The 23,404-nt window shown below is 38.5% G+C and overlaps 1 protein-coding gene across 2 annotated transcripts in view; it reads left to right on the top strand.

The window, feature by feature from the left end:
* SLC1A1 (solute carrier family 1 member 1) overlaps nucleotides 1-23,404 on the top strand; it is a 50,296-nt gene that overhangs the window by 12,495 nt on the left and 14,397 nt on the right. For both annotated transcript variants that reach the window (XM_058824510.1, XM_058824509.1), the window contains exons 2-6: nucleotides 1,326-1,466; nucleotides 17,762-17,854; nucleotides 19,442-19,556; nucleotides 21,346-21,388; nucleotides 23,105-23,212. In XM_058824510.1, the coding sequence (XP_058680493.1) occupies nucleotides 1,412-1,466; nucleotides 17,762-17,854; nucleotides 19,442-19,556; nucleotides 21,346-21,388; nucleotides 23,105-23,212 (414 nt within the window). In that variant the 5' untranslated portion in view covers nucleotides 1,326-1,411. The remainder of the gene's footprint in view (nucleotides 1-1,325; nucleotides 1,467-17,761; nucleotides 17,855-19,441; nucleotides 19,557-21,345; nucleotides 21,389-23,104; nucleotides 23,213-23,404) is intronic.

Genomic DNA, 23,404 nt, shown 5'->3' with positions numbered 1-23,404 from the left:
CTAACTTCAACTCATGTAACCATTTTACAAATGGAATTTTATCTTGCTTGGGCTTATCTAAAAGTGCAGAGTAAATATTTTCAACTCATCTAATTCAGTACCTAGATGAGAAGTAGATATCATTGTGTCTTATCATTCTTTAATCAAGGTTATTTGCATAATATTGCAAATATCTTCAAGGCTATTAAGATTCAAGATTGCTCCAAGGAATTCAAGCTGTCTGTATTCACTGGCAGAGATTACACCTTGATCAGAAATCTTAATAGTTGACTAGAGCAGCTCATTTTCTTGGAAGGTTATCTGGTTAATTTTCCATCTCTATTAACAGGAAAGACTTGGTTTTTAATCTGTTTTAATTTTCATTTACCTTGATTTTGATGATGGAGAATTCTGACTTGTTCCTTCATTGGATCCAGTTAGAAACTGGATCTCTTGATCTCTTTTCATTCAGGACTGAAGCATTACCAAGCTTCTATGTGAAACAACAGTTCTAGTGCTTTTTAGACTAGAAAAAACATTTTACACATATCCTGTAACAGTCATTTTAATTTGAAAATCATGTTGGAATGGAAAATAAAGCTATTGCCTGTCAAACTGAGGAATTTTGTCTTTTGATTCATAATTTTTTTTCTTTTGGTAGAAGTCTTATCTGTGATTTATCTCAGAAGTGGGAACTATCTGATAATTCATATAATCCAAAGACAAGAGGATGTATAAAGGTTCCTTGTGCCATGGCTCAATCACTGATTGAATTTATAATCTGGTATTTTTAGGCTGGTTGTGTTGTGAAATGAGTGTGAAATGAGCAGAGTGTATTTTTGTTGTTCTGTTTCCTGGAAGTTATTAAATTAATTTAGTGATTACAGTCACACTCTTTCCTAATTATGTAGAGCAGCAATTACTGAGTGTGTTGCTGCTGGGTAGGCTTATTTTCACCAAAAGAAATCATCTGAAGTATTTATGTCACCATCTCTCTTTAGTGTTTGGTAGTGTTTATATAGTCTATTGATTTTTTAAATGCCAGTTATGAGTCTTCTAGAACTGGTGAAGGTGGGTAAAAAGTCAGAACTGGACTGGACTGATAATCAGACCACCTAATCAGATTTTTCTGAAGACATACCTAAAGACATCCTGCTTCAGGATTATGTGTTATTACTTTGCTTATTAGAAAAGGAAATAAATGATTTTACCTGATTTAGAAGTTGTACCAGAGTTGTGAAAATATGTTTATTTTCTCTTTTTATTCTGATATTTTTTCTCCTTGTCTCACATGTTTCTATTATAAACTACATCGAATTTGTGTAACATTTTTATGTCCCTTTTAGGTATTGGGATTGGCGTGCTGGTACGGGAATATGGCAATCTGTCTAAGTTGGATAAGGTCTACTTTGCGTTTCCTGGGGAATTGCTGATGAGAATGCTCAAACTCATCATTCTGCCATTAATCATATCAAGTATGATCGCAGGTATGACTGAAAATGTACTGTTGGCTTGTGGGACTATCATTGTGGGTTAGCTTTTTTTCTAAAGGGTATAACCCCTAAAAACAACTTGATGGAACTCTATACTGAGAAAGAGAGATTTCATACCTTTAGGTTAAATTATTTCTTTATATAATGAGAATGAGAAAAGATTTAGAAAGATTAGCACTATTATGTATAACATTATATAGAGCTGTGAGCTAATAACTTTGCAAATCTATAGATTCTTGTATCTTTCTCTCCCTATTTTCAGAAGTGGGTTAAGCACATTGCAAGCCCAAAGCTGCAACTACATATTCTGAGGTAGAGTTAACTGTTATAAGCAGTCTCATGATGCCATTTCAAAAGCAAGAGAGAGCTGATCTCATTGCCTTCTGTCACAAAGAGGACATTCATGACCTATACTTCCTTGGTCTCAGCTAACTTCCCTGAGGTACCTTGCATGAAGTCTAGCATTCACTGAGCCCTTCTGCGAGTCCACTTGTACTTCCCCAAAACTGAAAACTCCTTTGAACCAAGCAGGTGCTTGGGAGACTGTGTGGCCAGGAAAGGAAGAGAGAAGCAAAGCTTCCATCTTCTGGGAAAAGCAAGCAAGCTGTTGGCTGGAACCCTGCCCTAAGTGCTAGAATTTGCTAGCACTTCACCCACAGAGAAAACTTTGGAAAGATTTGGTGGAGAAAGCCCAAAGCAAGGAGACAGAACTGAATGTCAAATAGCCTTTCCGTAGAAATAACTTTTTTCAAAAAAGGGAAAGCCAAGTAAACTTCTCTTTATTCTGTAAGTCTTTACTGAGGGTGCAAGGATTGTGACTCTTTTCTTTTAGCTTCTTGCAGTGACACATTGGTCCCTTGTCATCTCCACAAAACTTCTATTTTGACAACATATTCATGTCTAGATATTCATATCTGTAATGTAGGGTGAGATGAACCCAGTGTTAGAATTGAAATGGAGAATGTCAAGAGCTGCAAGATCCAGAATGGAAAGCTGCCAAAGGCAGAGTGAGAAATGATGTCACAAAATAGTCAAGGGTTATGTCCAAAGGAATGAAAGGAGGATAAGCAATTGTTAGTGTGTAAAGGTGAGGAGAACCTTAGTCTGTGTCAGGCTATCCAGGAAAATGAATATCCAGGATATTTATTGTGTTTAAATGTAACTGCCAAGATAAAATTAAGACATTTCTTTTTTTGAACAAGGTTTTATTTGTGAGTGAAGTTGGGCTCATGTCTTCAGAAATAAATTGGATCATTAGGATAATCATGAAATTATTTTTTAAATCTATCTGTCCAGCACTTAGAGGGGAAACAAGAATCATCCTGTTAAAAAATATTGTGCTCACTTAATGTATAATGTTCCAGTATGAGTAAACTGCCCTTGTAACTACTAACATAATCTTGGATTTTACAGATTGCAGATTACAGTCAAATACAAAAATGACTGTATAATTGGAATTGCCAAGGTCAGAATCACAGCATCTCATGGTGAGAACGAGATGCTCTGATTCTGACCTTGGCATATCCAATTTCCTTGGCAAGTAAGGCCATATTTTTCTACACTTCTGTATTAGAATTTTAGGCAAGGGAAAGGAAGCAAGATAGGTAAAAACAGAAGCTACTTCGATAGACTATATAGGCCTTTGCAAATGAACCACAAATGTCGGTGCATGATGCTATTTACCCATATCCATCCTCAGGATGTTAATGACATATTGCCTCTTTTAAAATAGGTATGTTAACCTTTCAAGCATCAGAAATGCACATTTGAATTGAACAAGTAAACCTGTGAATGGTTATGAAGCATACTAGTCATTTTTCTTCTTTTACACAGAGTCATAGAGAGTGATTGAGGTTGGAAGGGATCTCTTGAAACTATCTAATCCAGTGCCCATGCAGGATGTCATGGTGATACTGGCTAAACACCAGATAGCCACAAAAGTCATTCACTCGCCTTCTTCTATTGTAGTTGGGCAGAGGAGAGGGGAAAAAAAATTAACAAAGGGCTTGTGAGTTGAGATAAGAACTGGGAGAAAAATACTCTAAGGGCAAACCAGGTTCAAATTTGAAGGTATAAGATAAATTTATTATTAATAGTGTCAGAGGAGGATAAGGAAAAGTAAAATAAACCTTTAAAACACCTTTTCCCCTGCCAGCCCCTCCCTCCTTCCCACTGACAGTGGAGGAAGACAGGGTGTGGAGGATCTGGTCAGTTCATCACCTGAGATTTTCTGTTCACTCAGGAAGAGGAATCTTTTCTCTGCCTTGGCCATGGGGTCCTTCCCACGGGCAAAGAGTCTTCCCAAAACTGCTGTGGCGTGGGTCACACATCCACAGGCTGCAGCCTCTAAGGACAGGCTGCTCTGGTTTGGAAGCAAGGGCCCTCTCTACCTCTGGGAGCAGGAGCCCTCCCTCTCTATTTGGTTCTCCCATGGATCCCAGCATCCACCCACTCTAGCGTGAGCACTTTTTCCATGGGCTGCGAGTGGATCTCTGCAGCCTCATGGACTTCATGCATTACAGGGGGACAGTTTGCTTCACCACAGTCCTCATCTTGTATCTGACACTTGGAGCACCTCCTTCCCCTCAAGGCATCACTGACCTTGATGCCACCATGTTGTTTTCTCTCACATTTCCTCATTTCCTCCTCTTCTCTGACTAGAAGAAAAACTGCTCCCTGTAGGTACCATTGTCAACAAGTTCTACCAATTCTGAGATTCCTGCAGGATCCCACAGTGCCGAGAGGTTCCACGTTGGGGAGTCACTCGTTGTGTTTCTGCTGCTGGCCAGGTGACCCTCCTGCCATGGCACAGGCAGTGATGGATGCCGTGGCCCTGGCACCATTTAACATCTCCCTTCATGTGGGGTCTGGGAAGGAAAGGCCACCACCACCTCTGCCCTTCTGCCCACGGCGTGGCTGCCTAGGGGCGGCCAGGCAGGCAAGGCCCGCCGTAGGCCGCGTCGAGATGGCGGCAGCTACGGCTCGTTGCCACCACTGGAAAAAACTGCACATGCTGTTTGGCTTTTCTTCTTAAATATGTCATCACAGAGGTGTTGCCAACTTCTCTAATTGTCCCAGCAGCATGTCCATCTTCAGGGCCATCAGACACTGCATCTGTCAGGCATGGTGGAAGCTTCCAGCAGCTTCTCACAGAAGCCACTTCTGTGGCTGTCTGCTGTTACCTAATAATCCAGGCTCTGTCAAATCAACACACAGGGTCAGCTAAAGCAGTGTCTTCATGTTCAGATTAAATCTCATGGGTTTTAAAATTTTTTACTATTGTGTCATGTCTTGTTTCTGGGCACTACTGCTAAGAGCCTGGCTCTGTACTCATTCCCACACATCAGCAATTTATACACATGACTAAGGTCACTCTGAGCATTCTCCTCTCCAGACTGAACAGTCCCTGCTCTCTCAGCTGTCTTCATGTGAGAGATGCTCCAAAACGCTCATCATTGTTATGGCCCTTTGCTAGACTAAGTCCAGTAAGTCCATCCCTTTCTTCTACTGGGGAACCCAGAACTAGATCCAGTACTCCAGGTGTGGCCTCACAGATGTGTTTAGAGAGATCACCTCCCCCCACATTGACAGTGTTTGTCACAGTGTTTCCCAGGAGTCTGTTGGCCAGCTTTATTGTGAGATCTTACTGTCTCATGGTCAGCTTATTGTCTGCCAGGACTCCCACATCCTTCTCTGCAGAGCTGTTCCAGCCAGTCAGCCGTCAGCATGCACTGGTTCCCTGCAATATTCCTGCCCAGATGTAGGGCTCTGCATTTTTTCTTGTTGAACTCCACAAGATTTCCCTCAGACAAATTCACCAGCCCATGCAGGTACCTCTGAGTGACCATATAACTATCTCATACATCAGCCACTGCTCCCAGTTTTGTCTTGGTAATTCATGCACAAAGCTGTTACCTGTAACCAAAATCTAGTATTTTGACATGACATAAATTTACAAAGGCATCAAAACTTCCTAGACGCCTTTGGACTCAGCATCACAGTCTAGTTAGAGTTATGTACCAAATGAGCCATTGTAATTGTCTCTGCTGCACACACTTCACCTTCTGTAAAGGCACAATAACATGACAATGTTTTTTCTCTCGTGGTGAGCTAATTGCATCCCCTTAACTTGTAAACTAAAAAGACATTCATTCTGGGCCAGCTGAAGTGTTGTTACTACTTTAACTGCAGCAGCTTTGAATATATTACGGCCCCAAGTGCCACTGAGGGTGTGAACACATACACAGGTCCAACAGCTGTGATCATCAGATACAGGCCCTATAGGCATTTGCATAATACATGCATTCCAACAAGGTGGACATCCTCAGAACACATCTGGTCCCACCAAAGACCACCAGCCATCATGCAGATTGTGGTGCTTTCCTTGCATATCCTACATTTAATCAAGAATGATGAGGTTTCTTTGGAGGAAAATGCTTTTGGGTCTCATTCTAGGAAAGGCAACGCCAAATGCAGAAATACGTGGCCTTGCCACTAACAGTAAGGCAAACTGTCTTGTTTACAGTCATAGCTAAAGACAAATCCTGGATCTTCCATAAATTTTTCATTCCCCTCTTTGTTTGCTTCTTTACAGTAATTTTTGAAAGTGTGAATTTTGCTTTTGATCTGAAAACGCAAAATTTCAAAGACATGTGGTCTAACTTGACTTTAGTAGTAAGGTTTTTGACACTCTCACATAACATCCCCACAGATCAACTGAAAAAAATACAGGTTAAAGAATTCCACAGTGAGGCAAATTGAAACCTGTCTGAATGGGCAGACCGAGAAGGTTGCACAAGTCTGGTTGGAGACAAGTCAGTAGTGATGTACCCCAGGATTCAATACTGGGGCCAGTCCTGGTTAACATTTTATCAATGACTGATGATGGAGCTAAGTGCTTCTTCAGCAAGTTCACAAGTTTGTTCAGTGGGCAGAAGAGAAGGTGATAGAGAGACCTTACTCCAGCTTTCCAACACTTGATGTAGTCTACAAGAGAGCTGGAAGGGGTCTTTTTACATGGGCATCTAGTGCTGAGACAAGGGTCAATGGCTTTAAACTGGAAACAAGTAGGTTTAGATTAAATAGTGAAAAGAAATTCTTTGCTCTGAGGTTTGTGTGGCACTTTTCAGGAGCAGGTTAACCCATGGAAATTGTGTTTGCCTCACCCCAGAATTGTCCAAAGTCATGTTGGATGGAGCTCTCAGCAACCTGTCTAGTGAAAGGTGTCCCTGCCCTTGGCAGCTGTGTTGGAACTAGAGGATCTTTAAGCTCCCTTCCAACCCAAACCATTCTATGATTCTATGATGCAAAATATATCACCAAGACATTTTTGAAAATGCAGTCTGTGGTTTTCTTTTTTAGGATTATAATGTAATTAAATAATTAAAAAGGTAATGTCACATCCTGAAAAGAATCAGGTTATGCTTTAGAGATGGGGAGCTGTGGACAAATGCATGTCCCATGACCAGATCCCAATCCATTTGTGCATAATGATGTAAATCAAGCCACGGCAAAGAGAGTGGAAGTTGGAATCACTCCTTGAGATTTCACGATTTTCTGCAAAATTTGAAGTATTAATAATTTTAATTTGTTGGAATAAATTCCATCTTAGTAAAAAAAAACCCTCACTGATTTCCTCAGTTAAATTAGGAACGTGCTTCTTCCTTCTCCTTGGAGCTTTAATTAGAGCAGAAAAACCCTTACCTCTATTTTGAGATTCAAAAGGTAAAATTCTCCCCCTGAAGAGAAGGAGACTTTGTAAAATGTGGTTTTCATTCATAAACTCAGCTCCTTTGAGCGTTAGAGATGAAAAGCATTGTTTACGTACTTATTTAGCGTACAAGTTGCAATTTGTGGAATTTTTGCACTAACCTGCCTAGAAGCATAACTGTAGCCTAGTAGAAAACTGGCATAAGCATTAAGCATGTATTTGTTCTGAAAATCTTGGTTAGTAGAACCTTGCTTTGGGTGTGGAATAGTCTGAGTAGTATTCCAGCTCAGAGCGAAATTTTAATTTTTCTCTTCTTCTCATAATAATTTTAATGGGTTCTCTACTCTCACCGAAAAGTCTACCCCTGATAATTTGGTTCAATATATAGAGCTCTACCCGTGAGATTTCTATGCTTCAAATTAGTTAATAGCATACTACTGCATCATTCTTGTCAAGAAATTATTTGTATTTTCTGTCTTCTGCTGTAGTGACATGGGAAAATTGAAAATGAAAATCAAAAGCCTAGAGTGTTATTCAAGATCATTGCTATGATGTCAGAACTACAGCTGTACTGAGTGTAATGCTCCACACCCCAAATCCACTCTTTTTGAAGTAATTCTCTAAAAGAATAAATATTAGACAAATACAAAAATATGTTATTTTTAGGTATCCTGTAGGGAGAAAGAATTGAGAGAAATCTCTTGTGTGCTTCATTGGAGTTTTGATACTTCAATGTAATCATTTTGGGAGTACTTATGACATATAAAGTATCTTTGAAAGTCTTAGAAATTCACAACTCTAATTTCATTCCGAGAACAAAAATTCCCTGGAGTTGTGCAGTGTATTTCATTAAGGGTGCATACTGAACAGATCAGTCCTCTTTAATCACTTTAGCTTTCTTTTTCATGAAGTGAGATTCACACAGTATGCAACAGCAGGAAATGTTTGTAAATCTGTTTCCTATCAGGATGCCAGTAGAACTTAGGTTGGAGACAACTGTCAAGTTTCCTGAAGAGTTGTTCTCTTCTACTTGGGTTACAAGCTGAGGAAACTTACATGCCTAGTCTGAAGTTTTATCAGTCCACATAAAGTGTCTGGCCTTACTTCCTGCACCTAAGTTCTGGGTTAGTAGCTAGTGTCAGGAGATCTGGATCTTAACGCAACATCCCCAGACATCCAGATACTATGAGAATACCATGGGTCTGCTTCCCATCTCTTTTCAGTTGGTGCTTCTCAGATGAGGTTATATCATGCTGCCTGCCACACTGATTTTCAAACTGCAAGCCATGGGTCTTGATGTGGAGATCTTTCTTCAGGGCTAGAATATATTCTGTCAAAAAAATTCACATCACATATGTGATAAATGACCTTTTTTTGGATGATGTTTCCAGACTTACCCATAAATACCAGAAATTTTAGCTTTGTATTAAAAGATGTGGCACATAGCAGAGCAGGTCCATGTCTCAGATCTCAAAATTAATGACATGATTTTATCAGCTGTTCAACATCTGTTTCAAGTTCTGCAATAATCTGTGCCTCATTTCTTATATTTCCTCCCTGACAAAATATTAATAAAGCTTTTTCTTATGTTTCTAACCTCCCCTGCACTTTTAGCCTTCACAGACAACTTCAAAGAGACTAGAACAGATGCATGAGAGTTTCCTGCATTGTGAATTTCTGCAGGCTCGGCTATGGGTAACACCAAAATTTCCTAAAGCCATTGATGAGGCATTTGCAGGTACACATGGCATACTTCAGGACCAGTGGGAAAAAAGACAGTCTCAATTACCTCTCTCAGGGCAGCTGTAAGTGAGCTATAAATACAATGTCTGCTGAGCTGTGGGTCTGGCAAAACTATAAAGTTTCCATCGCTGTAGAAATAAACTCTTGCTTTACTCCAGGGCCTGCTTTCACTCCAGGTCCACTGCAGTCTGAAGCATCATGCCAGTTCCATTTGTCCCTATACTAAATATACACTTTTACTTGCACTTGCTACTTATGGTACAAAGGCAATGATTTCACCACAAATCTGTCTCAGCAGTTTCTATTTCTACAATTCCAAGAAGCACAGCTATTGGGAGATGCTCTATTACTTACATCCTTAGGCATCCTTAACAGGCCCTGTGCATCACCAGCAGAGTCCTTGGGAAATTACTGGGCTAGCTTAACATACTCAGGGACTGTCTTCTGAAGTACCTGCATGTTCTTTGTATGCTTTGCTGTTTCTTAAGCCAAAAGAGCTTCCAAGAAAATCAGATCTATTGTATAGTGTTAGTAAATTAGTTAACTGGGCTCAGACAGGAGACTCACCTCTTCCCTCTGTATCATTAATTGTGTGAAGGTCAGAAAACATTACAGTACTGTTAATGAGTTCTGCCTTCAGCTGTATTGAGGGATGTTGGAAGCTCTGTCCCTGCTGTCCATGTGCAATCATTGAAGCAGGCAGGATGGCAGAGTCATGAGTTATTAATGGACAAGACTTTGTGCCCCTCTTCTTCAGATTACTTCTGTCATAGTCATCTACTCCTTTCCCATCAATATCAGTTGACCTTATACAACTAAGACAGCCCCTACATTATTTGAAGTTTTAAATTAAGGTAATAAAACTTTGAAGTGCACTTCTGGTTCATGGAGCACAGTTACCACCAGCTCTCAAGGGCAAACATCTCCAACAGAACAGCCATTTTGTGGTACCAGCTGTCACTGCCTCCTGGCGTAGCCATATCACTGTGGGCACTGCTGGTGGTACCACTGTGGTTGAGTCTAAAGTCAGTTGGTGTCTTCTGTGGTTCTCTTGTGGAGCTCAGGACATATAAAACTGTTCAGGACATATACAACTAGATACGCAGGACATATACAACTAGATAAACCAGATTTCATTCATCTTTTTCACTCCATTTCCCTATGAGCAGATATCACAATCGATTAAAAATGCAGTGTCATGTTAAAGGGCTTTTTTAATAGCTTGGAAGTTAAACCTTGTCCACCTACACATTTTGCCATCAGTAATTTTGAGGGAATTCAAGTACTTTCAATACTACAGTTTTCTGTATACACTCCATACATGTATCACCAGCAACAGTTCAGGGCTATATTTCTGCTGCATCCTTGAACTGAATCTGATTTCTGTAATGAATCTTGTTAGTCTGTCCACCTGTCTATCTTGGCAGATAGATGTGTCATCTTCCTTCCTTTCAAGTTCTTCTTATATTCCAACTGAGGAACATCATCTCTCCTGAAAAGTCATTAACTTCAGATTATATAACCTCTAAGAGCTTTCTAGAGAAAAAACTAAAATGTTCCTAGAAGTGATGAATAGAAGGCAGTACTAATACCCTCTTTCTCTGCATGTCTCCAATAAGCTCTGTAGGGAAAGATACAATGATTGTGCCAGCTGCCAAGAACACAGCACAACAGTCCCTCAGCAAACTGATATCCAGGGTCAGAAATTCCCTCTGTTTTATAATCGCTTTAACCCTTTCATTGCTATGAACTGTTCATCTCCCATTCCACCCTATCTAGCATTTAGAAAGGTTCATTACAATTACTTTTTCAACCTCATCCTAAATGAACCAAGACATCTCTCAGTATTTGGGCTCTTACAACTATTGTTATATTCCACATTTTAGTCTCTTTGTTGGGGTTTTTTTTCAAATAATATTTTTTCAATGCCTCTCCAAAGTTAAGAGACCAATATTTGACATGTTAATCCAAGTCTCATTAGATCATGTAATTAGAAATTGAGAATTTTCTGACTTGAATTTTTGGTTATATTTAAATAGCAAGAACAATTGCTTAGGCATTACCTGCATGCATCTATCTCTCTTTCCCACTCTCTCCCTAACACTGTGCCCCTGTCATGTGCTAGTTTTTCTCATTTCATTTGTAAGACATTCTTTTGTTGCACTGACACAACTTACTAGTGGGATAACAATCACTTGTTCTAAAGAAAAGCAATAATAAAATTTCTATCAAGTCGATTGAAAAGGTAATTGCTACAAGCTGCCATAGAAATCCTTTTCCTTTACAGTAAGTAACAATGACATTTGAATAGAAAGGATAACTGCTGTTACAGAAGAATTGACAGAATAGGAATGGAAGACTTCTAGTAAAAACACTAAAGACAGTAGTAAAATGTAAAATCTCATTTGAGAGACTGCAAATCACTGTGTGTTTGGGGTTTCCGTTTGCCATAGCTTTTTCATTACCTGATCTTCTCAGCCAACATCTGACTTGGACCTGTCCTCCTAATGAGACACAGCTAAAGAGGTCATTCAGTTAGCTGGGGAAAGACTAGTTGCAAAAGATCTTTCCAAGCCCCATGACACAGTAAACATGAGGAAAAAATAAAATTATGAGGTGCATATCAAGTGAAAGATATTTGAGAATGATCTAGTGGCAATAGCAACCTGAGTCCTTTGTCTCAGATGAGCAGTGGACAGTACATTGTGCTGTCTGAAGTCCTGTGTGTGGGTGGTATTTCAGTAGACAGTTGTGAATGACTTACTCGGTCCTGGTCGTCTTGTTCAAACACACGTAACATGGTATTACATTTCCCAGAGAATTCCACAGAGCATCAGGGAAAAAAAGAAAATATTCACCATTCAGCTTTTGGAAGAAGCAACAGAAATTGCTGTTAAACTAGTCTGGAAACTGAAATTTCAGGGAGAATATGAAGAAAATGACATTTCAGGAGATTATTGACAGTCAGAGCAAACTTGACAGTCAGGGCTTAACTACAACATCATGCAAATAAAAGGGCAAAATGGGACAGAAAGGACTCAGAATCTGGAATGGGAAGAGGGGAAAATCATAGATGACTCAAAAATGTCTTCAGTAAAGCATAGGCTCTGAATTCACAACTGTGATTCCCTCACTGCACTTATTTTCCAAATTGTAAGCAGAAGGATTTTCCCTTCAAAAAGTGAGCATAGACCAAGGACAAAAGGAAATATTGGGCCAAGAACATAAGGACAGAGGACAACTGGCTTTGGAAGCTTGCTATACACTGCTTGTGCAAGCGATAATCTTGCTCAACACTGGAGCTAGAATTTGGTGTTCACTCCTCAGATAAAAAGCATGTTGGTCTTCTGAAGTAAAGGCCAAATACTGTTTTAGCATTGGTAGTGTTTCCCATTGCAAGTAGAAGATGGCAACTAATTCAGAACTTTCACTTGCATCTAAGAAAGATTGTTTTTATGGCCTGACCACTAGCCTTGTGATGACCAGTGAATTAAATGAGATCTCTCAGAAGAGAGTGTCAGCACTCTTTTGGGTTTTTCTACTCAGTGCTTTTAAAGAATAAATATTACCTTTTTGCAACAACACATAACATAGTTCATCCCAGCAATAAAGTAACATTACTTCTTTTATATAAGACATTGTGATCCCCTTAGAAGGACTGCCTATTGAAATTCTCTGTATGCATTTTAAGAGTTGCCTATGGTTTTCTGGTTTTTTATGTCTTATGCAACATTCTGTAAAAACTTTTTGCTTCCCTGGATGCTCACCATCATTTAATTTAATGTAATTTAATTTAATTACGTATAGTTTATTTACATATAATTTTTATGATGTAGTGACTGCATATTGCAGCCAGAAAAGCCAAAATGGACATGAAGAAATATAGTGTGAACACCTGGAAGAAGTTGAGAATAATTTTGTGATTTATCTAGTGACTTCAGAAGTTCTTCAATTAGTCAGTAAGGCTGCTAGCAGTTTGGAGCAGTTTCAGAACTGTGTTTTGCCTTTGAATCAGCATTGTGGTCATAGCTGAGAAGGTCTAAAAGGCATAGAGCTCTATTCTTCAGGAACTTTTTTTGTTAAATTTTTTTACAATTGGGGATTAGATAGGGAATTAGATATCAGAACCCTTAGAGAATTGGTGTGCAGTTGATATGCACCATACTTGAGTTGATTTTCATCGGAATTGAATTAGCTTCTAAAACTAATAGAGAAATATACCATGTGTCTGTCAGTAGTTTGAACTTGGAAGGACCTTGAGCCAGACTCTTCCTTCAGGCCCTGGGTCACTTAAGGAGAACAACGGTCAGTGCTAGAAGTTGGCTAAGTGACATTGAGAGAACTCACATCTTGATCCTCAAGTGTGGCTGTGCTGCAAAAGGAGTTAAACAGCCTAGCTTTTATGCATTATACATAATGATCAATGTGTTGTGCAGATAAAGTGATGATCCTGTCACCTTCCACTGATCTCTGGAAGTTTGAGAACAGCTAAGTACTGCAAGAGATGGACTTGATGATGGCACTGAAATTTGTAGAGCAGGAATAAAAAATGCCAGGAGGTCTACGTATGATTATTTCTGTTGAACAGAGTCAACCACTGCACCAAATTTATGATTAAAGCTCTCATGATGTACTGAAAAAAAGCACCTGGAAGCGTAAATCTGTGTGTACAGTTGCATGAATTCCAATCTGTAGAATGGTATGAGAAATTCTAAGGATGTAGGTTTTATCCTGTAGGGAATTATGAAGATGATATCTAGCAAGTCAGAAGACCCCTGTGATTGTTTCCAGTACTTCACAGAACTCGTTTTACTCCCAGATCTCGCAGGACCGAGCAGTGGTCTCACAAGAGCATAGTGAACAACTCTGGAATTACAGTGCTGTGCCTCAAAGCAAAGCCATTTGCCCATTTGTATATAGGCATTTTACAGGCCTCTAAAGTGAACATATTTTATGTTCAGTGGCTACTCCTAAAAAATTCTGGAGCACCATGTTTCATGTTTAAACTTATTTTTGTTTAAATGAGACTATTCCCTTAGATAGCTTTATCCAGTAGTATTTCAGGGAAGTAGTCTTAAACATGTACCATTTTTAAAAATTCCTGCACTGCAGCGTTTCACTTTAGGAGGGTTTTGAGGTCCTTATACAAGAAAGAGTAGAAGGGAGAGACTTCATTTCACTGATTTTTTGGGTTGTATTCTTTTGCAAGTGTATGTCATACAAAATAGAGAAAACTGGGCAAAAAAAGAGAAGAGTGCTAAGAGCTTCAAGCTGGAGACTGAAACATAGAAAATGTGGGAGGTGAATTGCAGACTAGACAATTGATTCTAAAATTTTTCTTCAGTAAATAAAACTTAACTCTGTTCTGCTAAAATCATATGGGCAGAGAGGTAGATAGATTAACAGATTTTAACATCAGTTAGTGTCTTTGGTGATGATCTCACTCTTAAGCCTTTTTGTATCACAGCCACAGAATTGCATTTTGTGCTTCAGTGGCTACAGCTGAATTAGGAAATATCTTATAGGAAAATTTAGGGGACTAATCAGAAATAACTGCAGTTTTGAAATGCCATGGGACAGAGGAGAATCTATCATGCCTGTTCAAACTCTATACAGTAAATTATATTACCAGTTTATCTGTTCAAACATGTTTAAATTTGGGGATAGATTGAGGGAAGAAAGAACAAATACATGAGCTGTAAACGTTTAGTTGTAATCCAAAGTAGATAACCAAACCTAATTACACTGCTTTTGTGATCTAATTTTGAATGACACTGCAGACTTTCCTATTGAAGCAGCATGTGTGCCATCTTAGTTTGAGTAATTAGTGTTCTTCTGAACTGAAATTGGTGTTGTGTAGTAGTTTAATACTACTAGCTTTGTAGTTAGCAGTGTTTTAGTGCTTTCTTCAATACATCTTCTATTAACTCTTTCAGTTCCAAAGAAACCGAAAGACATGATGAAACTAAAGCCATGATGTAACTACAAAGAGAATCTTAATTTCAGTTTTCTTGAGAAAAAGGCTAGTGGCTATCAATTATGTTGTCAATTGCTCAGTCATGACAGTAGGACATATCTGGATAGAAGTCCATTATTATATATCATATTTTCTTATGTGTAACAAGCTAACATGAAAAAAAAGGAGCTTAGTAGTATACATTACCCAGTGTAAACCTGTGTCTGTGGCACTTGTATTGAATGCTATTTCAGTCTCTAAATGGAAACATCATTCTGAATGCATGTTTCAGAGTACAGCAGCTTTCAAAAAATGCAAATCCCACACCTATCATCCCCAGACCATTGTTGTACTTATTCAGCCACGTCTGTCAATAATTTGTGTGGTTTTATGGTTACCAGCAAAGCAGCATCAACATGACAATGGAAGGACAGGCTGGATCCTAGCATAGCTTGCTCACTAACAGGATCATTACTCAGTTTAAAAAGGCAGGGGCAAAGTTTACCCTTTATTATACCTCTATAACTCTACTGAGCATAACAGTTTGCGAAGGGATTTCATTTGGAGCCAGAAGAATTCCTGTCACAGGAATCTCCTTTCATATTTACTGTAGGATCTTTATAACTGACTACTCCAGGGAAATAACCTTGCATGATTATTGGGCTCTTAACTAAGTCAACAGGACTGTCAGAGAAAGAAAAAAAAAAGGAAGGCGTAAGTTTTAGAATAAAATTCCATTATTTCCAAGGTTTTTTTAACTTTTCATTAAAAGATACAGAATGGTGGCAATACCCGCTTGCTCTCTTTTAAAAAAAGTATGTGAATTCTTCCAAGTTAATTTATCAGGTGCAGAAGTTTCAACATTGAACAGCCTTTGAAAATAAGTTTGTCCACAGAAAGCATTATTTGTTATTATTGGTGTGAATTGACACAATCAGGTAACCAAGGGAACCGCCAAGTGACAGCTGAAACACAAAGAGTAGATTTATTTCATTACCTCACCAACAATGCCAGTTGGCCGAGGCACATGGAGACAGAGCTCCCTTAGGCTAGGCTCATCCTAGTGGCCAGGGTGGGGGAATTGCTTGCAGCCTGCCTCCTGCATCTCTGTGAGAGTGCGTTATCTCTCCACAGGAATTCCACTTCTCAAAAGAGGCGCAGGCTGAACAACACTAGGCATAATAAATGCAGTTTTCCCACGCTGACATTTTTAGCATTCCCAGCTGCAAGGTCATATAGGTCTAAACTATTCCCTCCTGCTCCCCAAATTTTCCAGTTCTAACTATTTCCTTCCAAAACTATCCATTCTGAGGATATGGTCATGCTGCCATGACTTCCACAGCTGAGCCCACCCCAATGGAAAAGTCCTCCTTTCTACCTTTTTCCCCCCAATTCCCAAGGTGAGAAATGGAAATCAAGGCTTAGCTTCTGTGTTTATTCTGCTATTTGTGCCTCAAACAATATCCTTACTGCTGACAGTTTCGTGTAATAGCTGTGGCATTGTTTTTCTCTGCATTAATCTGTATTCCTTTGCCATATGAATAGTTCATTGATTGTCTTTATTTGCTTTACAAGTGAGAGAATCTTTGAACTATGATTTCTGTATATATGTGTAGTTCTTCTGTACTCAATCTTATGGTACACTATGCCATGGAAGACCCCAAGATAATCAGATTATGAAATAAAATAACCTTCATTCTTCCCTCTGAGTATTGTTTGCATTTTGAATCACAATTAACAGAACGAGTAAGACATTATATGAGTACTCTAAGCACAAGTTGTCAGTGCTGTTAGTATAACTTCTGAATGAGACATCAACACATGGTTAAACTGTGCTTGCTAAGATCCTTTTTGAACTCAAAGATCAATAAGTTACATGTAAGTCAGATCTCTTGATTTTTCTTCCTTCACTTTTGAAACTATTTTTCCCTACAAAATCACACTTCTCTGAGGCTAAATATCCTCCTCATGGTTTACCTTTTGTATGAAAAGGAATCCAGCCAGTCTTTGATAAACTGACTCAATAAACATACAAGTATTAATGGATCACAAAGGTATAATAAAGAGATAGCAGTGATTTATTAGCTAACGTTGTTATAAAGAGACAAGTTTTGGAGTCAAAATGCTCACTTTGCCCTGGTTACTGATTTTACACATACAAGTTTTATAAATCTTTTAAACAACTAATAAATACTTCACAAGAAGTTTCATCTAGTATTGTTGCCAGGAGCTAAGTTGACCTGAGTGTAATACCTGTTTCAGCACTTTCCCTACTTTCATTAGTAAATCTGCCATCAGTTCTTGACAATGACATATACAGGTGGAGAAGTGTGGACCACCCAAACTTCAGAAAAAGCTTTAGTCAAAAATTTAAAAACAGTAAACCTGGTAATGAAGACAAACTGACCAGAAATGATCCTTACTTGTCTGATAAGTCTTTGAGCCACCTGGGGTAACAGGCCTGAGCAACTCTCTTCACATGGCTTTTAGCTTTAAAGCCAAAATGTTACAGATCTGGAAAAAGTGAAGCTATGAGTTAACAGAATAAGGAAATAAATTGTGACATGTTCTTATAAACCAAAGAAATCTAATTAATCACAAACATCAGGGAATCAAGAAAGCTCAGTTGTCTTTGTTCTAGAAAAAAGGTGGAGGGGGACAGGGAAAACAGATTTTTGAAAAGAAGCAGAAGCAAATATGTTGGTCAGCTACAGATATTTTTCAGAAGTGCAAATGTCAATTAAGTATTTAGAAACATCTTGAATAAGGAAAGATTTTCTGCAAACAAGTAAGAGACAATCATTACTTCTCTCTACAAAAATGACAACATTCTTGTAAGACTGGTTTTTATTGTTTTGTTTCTGTGGCTGTTTTTTTCAGGTGTTGCTGCTTTGGATTCCAACATTTCTGGGAAGATTGGTTTGCGAGCAGTTGTATATTATTTGTGCACAACAGTCATTGCGGTAATATTAGGTACTCTGTGATTCTGTAACTTTTAAATCATCAGCACTGCCTAATTACAAATGTACTGCACTGTGACATTACTAATTTCTCAAGACAGGATGTGGAGATAAGATGGGGAATCAAACCAGACAACCTGACATTACCTGTAGTCAGATACAGAGAGGAACTGTCCTGCTGTCCATGGTTGGGCTGTGTTCATATCCAGTGTGAGGCCACAGGCAATTTCACCATATTTTTCAGCTCAGGGAGGATTAGGAGCTGTCTGCTGAGATAAAAAATGACCAACACTAAGAAAGCTGAATCAATGTCAAAGACCAACCTTAAATACAAAGTGAATTTCCTCAATTGCAAAACTGATAGCCTGTTCCTGATTCTCGTATTGAAAAATATGTAGTGTGTCACACCTGAAAGAATGACAGAAATTACTGGTTCCTTTGTCATCTTGTTTCTTTCCTTAAAAGTTTTTTTCCCCCTCTGTGACTGCCAGGCTCCAATCCTAGATCTCCAAAATTCTCATCTCCTGTTACAGGAAGTTCCTGACAAGCAACATTGACATGTTTTGTTTTGCTTAAAGAAACATCGTCAGCCTGCCTTCTTAAAAAATAAACAATACAAACCAATCTATCTCATATGTCATGGTAATTTCTGTAAATACATAAGGAATATTATATAAAGACTAATATTAGTATATATCTAACTTTGAAATTGTTCCAACTTTGGGTGAGGTGTTAAACCAGACAATCTCCCGAGGTCCTTGCTATTCTAAGTTGTTCCATGGCATTATGACATTACTTATTTCATAATGCAGAGCTACGCAAATACAATAATGCTTTCATTCATTAGAAAGACTTGTTCCTGCCTGGTTGAAGGGTCATCCAAACAGCTCTTTCTCCCTTCTTTCTCCTTTCACTGAAATTTAGTAGTTTCATTTTCTTTGGCTTTCTCTGGACTTGTATAAGGGGAAAAAAAAGAGAAAAAATATTTTGAGAATTTGGAGAATAACAATAGTAAAAATTCTTAAAATGGAGCCACTAAAGTAAATGAAAAATTTGTCATTGATTTCAGTATTTACAAGGTCAAATCTAGTATTTCTTAATCTACTTTTTAAAAATTTCTTTCTTTTTCTGAAGCCTTCTCTTACATAACTGTATTGCTACCCAACTTTAATGAAACACCCTGTGACTCTGGGGTGCACACTTGTATTCATATCTGAAAGCTAGTAACAAGAAGAGCTACATAAAGGACAAGGGAAATAGCAATTAAATATATTCACTCTGCAAAAGTTGCAGCACACTCATCTGAAGGCAGCTGAAGTAATGTACCCTCTTGGTGAGCAATAGTGATGTAGTACAATACATACAAAAACAAAGCTAAAGTGATGAAGTCTAGGGGCAAACCTGCAAGTAGCTCCTCTACAAGGGGAACCCACACATTTAAGGACACCACCTGCAGACTTTTCTGCACATACTAGCAGAAGCACCCAGGGAAAGTGTTTGTTGAGTTGAGTTCACAAAGAGTTTGGATACACAGGATATACTGAGGAAGAATGCACCAATGCTTCTGCTTGCACGGTGAGCTCTGCTTCTCCTTCTGCAGGGATTATCCTTGTTGTGACCATTAGACCTGGAGTGACTCAAAAAGCAAGTGAGATTGACAGAATGGGCAGTACCCCAGAAGTCAATACTGTTGATGCCTTGCTGGATCTGATCAGGTGAGATTTTAATTTTTAGTTTCCATATCCCCTTTGCAGAAGTTCAAACAAACACAAATAAAGTTGTGATATGTAATACAATAAAATGCTCTCTGATACTGTTTGGATGAATTAGGGTAGTATTTCAACAAATTAGACATTTTAAAATTTACTCAAAGCAGTTTGTTTAAAAGAAATTCTCCTTATAGTATAGACTTCAACTAATAAACCAGTGATGGAAAATCCATCCTTCACAGAAACTGACATGCAAGATTTATCTATTATGAGGAAAAGATCCATAAAGGATTGGTGGATTACTGGTGGATTACTGATTGGCAGCTTCTGTGTCATCCAGCATAGACAACCAGCTGAAATTGCAGAGCTGTGGTTCCCCTCCACAAGGCAGCATGCAGAGTAACAGATGCAGTATGCCAAGATTTCCAGGGGTTCCACAGTCAAGAAGTTTGCTGCATCACCAGTATCTAAGGCAACCGTATAATGTGTCTTTCCCCATTAGCATCATGGACAATGACAAATATTTTAAAGTGGTTAGAAGAAGGAAACCCCTAGAAAGTCTGCAGAAGACAGGTCCAGGTTTTCAGAGCTACTGTGTATAAAGGATTTGAAGAAAAATAACATCAATAAAGGCTGCATTTCCAATAGAGGCTAGAGGCTAGGTGGTACCTTCAAAAATATTTCTATTTTTTTCTTCTGCTATATTTAGCCTCTATTCTGGGTCACTATTCCTGCCCACCATTTTGTCTTTGTAGAATTTTTACATAACCTGTCATGTAAGAATCAACTGCCACATATCTGGTAGTTTGGGGGTTTGCTATAGATTTTAGCTCAACTTCTTGCAAAGAAGTTGAAGACTGTAAATTAGCAGTTAAAAGATCTGAAATTCACTTTTAAAGGAATTAGAATTGCCAATATATTTATATTCAAAAATATGGATAAAAATAATAGATTTAGGATTCAACACAAGACAGTCTTGTAAAGTTGAAGGAAAAACCCACACTTGCACAAACTGATTTTGCTTTTGAATAGATTTTGCTTTTAAAACTTGAAGACCAAAGGCAGAAGTTTGTGAAAGGTCTTTAGGGGAGTTTTTAAAACTTCTGCTTCAGTATATCAATGTATTATATGTATCAAATGCATTTTCTGCACTGGATTGGATATTTACCAAATACCTAATTAATGCTTTCTTTTTGCAACTGCTTGAATCTGAAATTGGCATTTGGAGTCACACAACTGCATTGCACTAAATCTCCTAATTTTTCAGTGTTTGAAAATTGTCCTTGACACCAGAGTAATACAGGAGAATTTACCATTAACCAAGATTAATTTCTGAATCCAAAACTACAAAAGAGCATACCAAATATCTTATTCTTACAGCACAGCCTTTGTAAGAAGTTTTTTATTTTTCTTTTCTGCCTATATTTGACATAACCTATAAAGATGGTGTGTCCTATATTTCTTACAGAAGTCAAGGAGATAATGTAGGAGGGATAAAATACACTGGGTTTAGTATCTTACCAACAGAAATGCCAAATACTGAAAAATAAGCCCAAAAGTTCAGCAAGTGCTAGCAGGAAAACAGTCATTGAGACTCTTAAACCCTTAATTTCTTTGGAAAAAAAAATCTATCTATCTATCTATCTGTCTCTGGTGATGCTAAATGTACTTCTTTCTGCTAAAAGAAACAAAACATGATCTTGTTTTTAAGCATCAAATTTTATCATTTTGTTTATAGCAAACAACTTTTCCTTAGTATGCTGTCATATTGAAATGCTTCTATGCTTTTTAACAGGAATATGTTCCCAGAGAACCTTGTTCAGGCCTGTTTCCAACAGGTAAGTTTGCACATTCCTCTTTATTTCTGTAGTTTTCACTGTTAACCACAAATTATTTTCATATGTCACAAAAAAGTTGTCAGGCAAGACTTATTTCTGAGAAGTCCAGGAATATCTTCATCTCCTATAAAAAGGTGGGGGTTTAAGGCATCTTGGTTCCATTTCCATTATGATAAACACTCTGCTATCAGCTATTAAGTCCCAAAAAGGCACTGTTTAAGAGCTGGATGCAGAAACCAAGAAGCATGTAAGACAAGATGTTTCCTTTTGGGACAACAAGAGTTAGAAGAACCATCTTAAGAGGATTAGTTGCCTTGTTCTTAAGATCCCTCTGTGTCTGATAAAGTCTGTGTAAGTTTGCCCTCACCCTGAAGTGTCTCACATCTAATATCAACTCCCAGACCAAATCCTTTGAAGGAAAAGGATGATAACTAGTAGTCTATTTGAGACATCTTTCAGGAAAAGGGAGTGTTGCAAGATGAAAGAGGAAATTTCTGTCTGTATATTAGACTTATCAGCTAACCTTCCCCAGAAATTTATATAAGAAATTTATACGCTCTGTGCACAACTCACTTTATAAAACTTCTCCATGTAGTTTTCGTCATCATTACTGGCCACCCCACACTAAGGGGACAGGCAGGCTCTTTTAGGAATCCTTGACAGAATGCTGGTGGCATTAAACTGTAGTTACTGTTAAAGTCTTGTTTTCTTAAGGGATTATGATTAGTGTAGCACAGAACTTACAATCAGAATATCACAGGATTTCTGTGAGCAGAATCAGTGTAGAACAGTTTTATAGTAGCACAATTTAACTTGTTTTCTAATCACCTGGAGCCACCGCATATTTGCTCAAATCTTAATACTTAATTTGCTGTATCAATATAACAGCCATAATCTAGGTTTGAAAAACATATGAAAGAATGCAGGTTGGTCACTCAGTCCTCAGAGGAAGCAGACAGTGACAGAGGCATCCCTGACCACCCAGTCTCACTGTCCTGCAGCAGTTTTGGTCCAAGTTACTCACTAGGACTTACACCTGCTTGGTTTTATGGACAGTGTACCTGATGCTGTTACATTTGCCTGTTCGGTGACTGCATCATCAACATTGCTCATCTGGCTGGGTGCCTGGAACTTTAAGACAAATAAGGAGAGGGGTAGTCAGCCTAGTGCCAGGAATCTGGAGGCTAGTAGGGAGTGGAAGAGTAAGTCTGTTCGGTTTGTCTGCTTGGTGCACAGGACCTTGAAGACCTGGCAATGAGGGGTAAAGGAAATGTGTAAGCCATTTGACCACTAAGAATGTCTGTTTGCCTAGCATAGTGGCATTAGTTATGCTGACCACACCGCCAGGGGCCTCTCCTGGCATGGCTGTCAGCAATTCTCTCCAGGCTGTTTGTTCCAGCAAAAAATTCTTGCCATTGTCAGGAGCTCTAGCTCATGCCCCACAAGACTGCAGCACATCCATGGGGTATCCAAGATCCTGGGGAGCAGCATTCATAGGATATTATTTGTGAACCTCTTGTTTGATCTATAGCTTCTGAGGAACAGAGCCCTGATGGCTCACATGAATTGGGAAATAAAGTCTTTGTCTATGTTTGCTACCTTCAGCTTCAGTTGGTTAATTTTTCTCATATTTTTACTGAGCATTTGTCTATTCTTCAGTTTTCTCATTTTCCTAAGTAAGTTCTTCTGGATTTTTTTCTTTAAAAACTTTTCCAGTATAAAACTAAACGTGAAAAAGTTAAAACTACAACTGCTGTGGATAAAAAGAGCTCCCTATTTCGAGAGGAACCCACTACAATGGCTACAACAGCAAAGGCTTCAGAGGTACGATCTTTTATCCTTTCATTCCTTCATAATATATGAAGTAAGAAGAAAGAACATAGACTAAATTTTGTTTATTTCATGTGGTTAGTGATGAAGAAATGATTGGAAATAGCACATAGATGGATTTTAGCAAGAGCACAGAAGTTAATTAGTAAATGCCTAGAGGTCCTTCCAGTAGGATTAAGAACATCT

Source organism: Ammospiza caudacuta, chromosome Z, assembly GCF_027887145.1.
Source record: "Ammospiza caudacuta isolate bAmmCau1 chromosome Z, bAmmCau1.pri, whole genome shotgun sequence".
NCBI lineage: Eukaryota > Metazoa > Chordata > Aves > Passeriformes > Passerellidae > Ammospiza > Ammospiza caudacuta.
The sequence above is the reverse complement of the archived record's forward strand: the minus strand, read 5'-3'. Positions and strand labels throughout refer to the sequence as shown.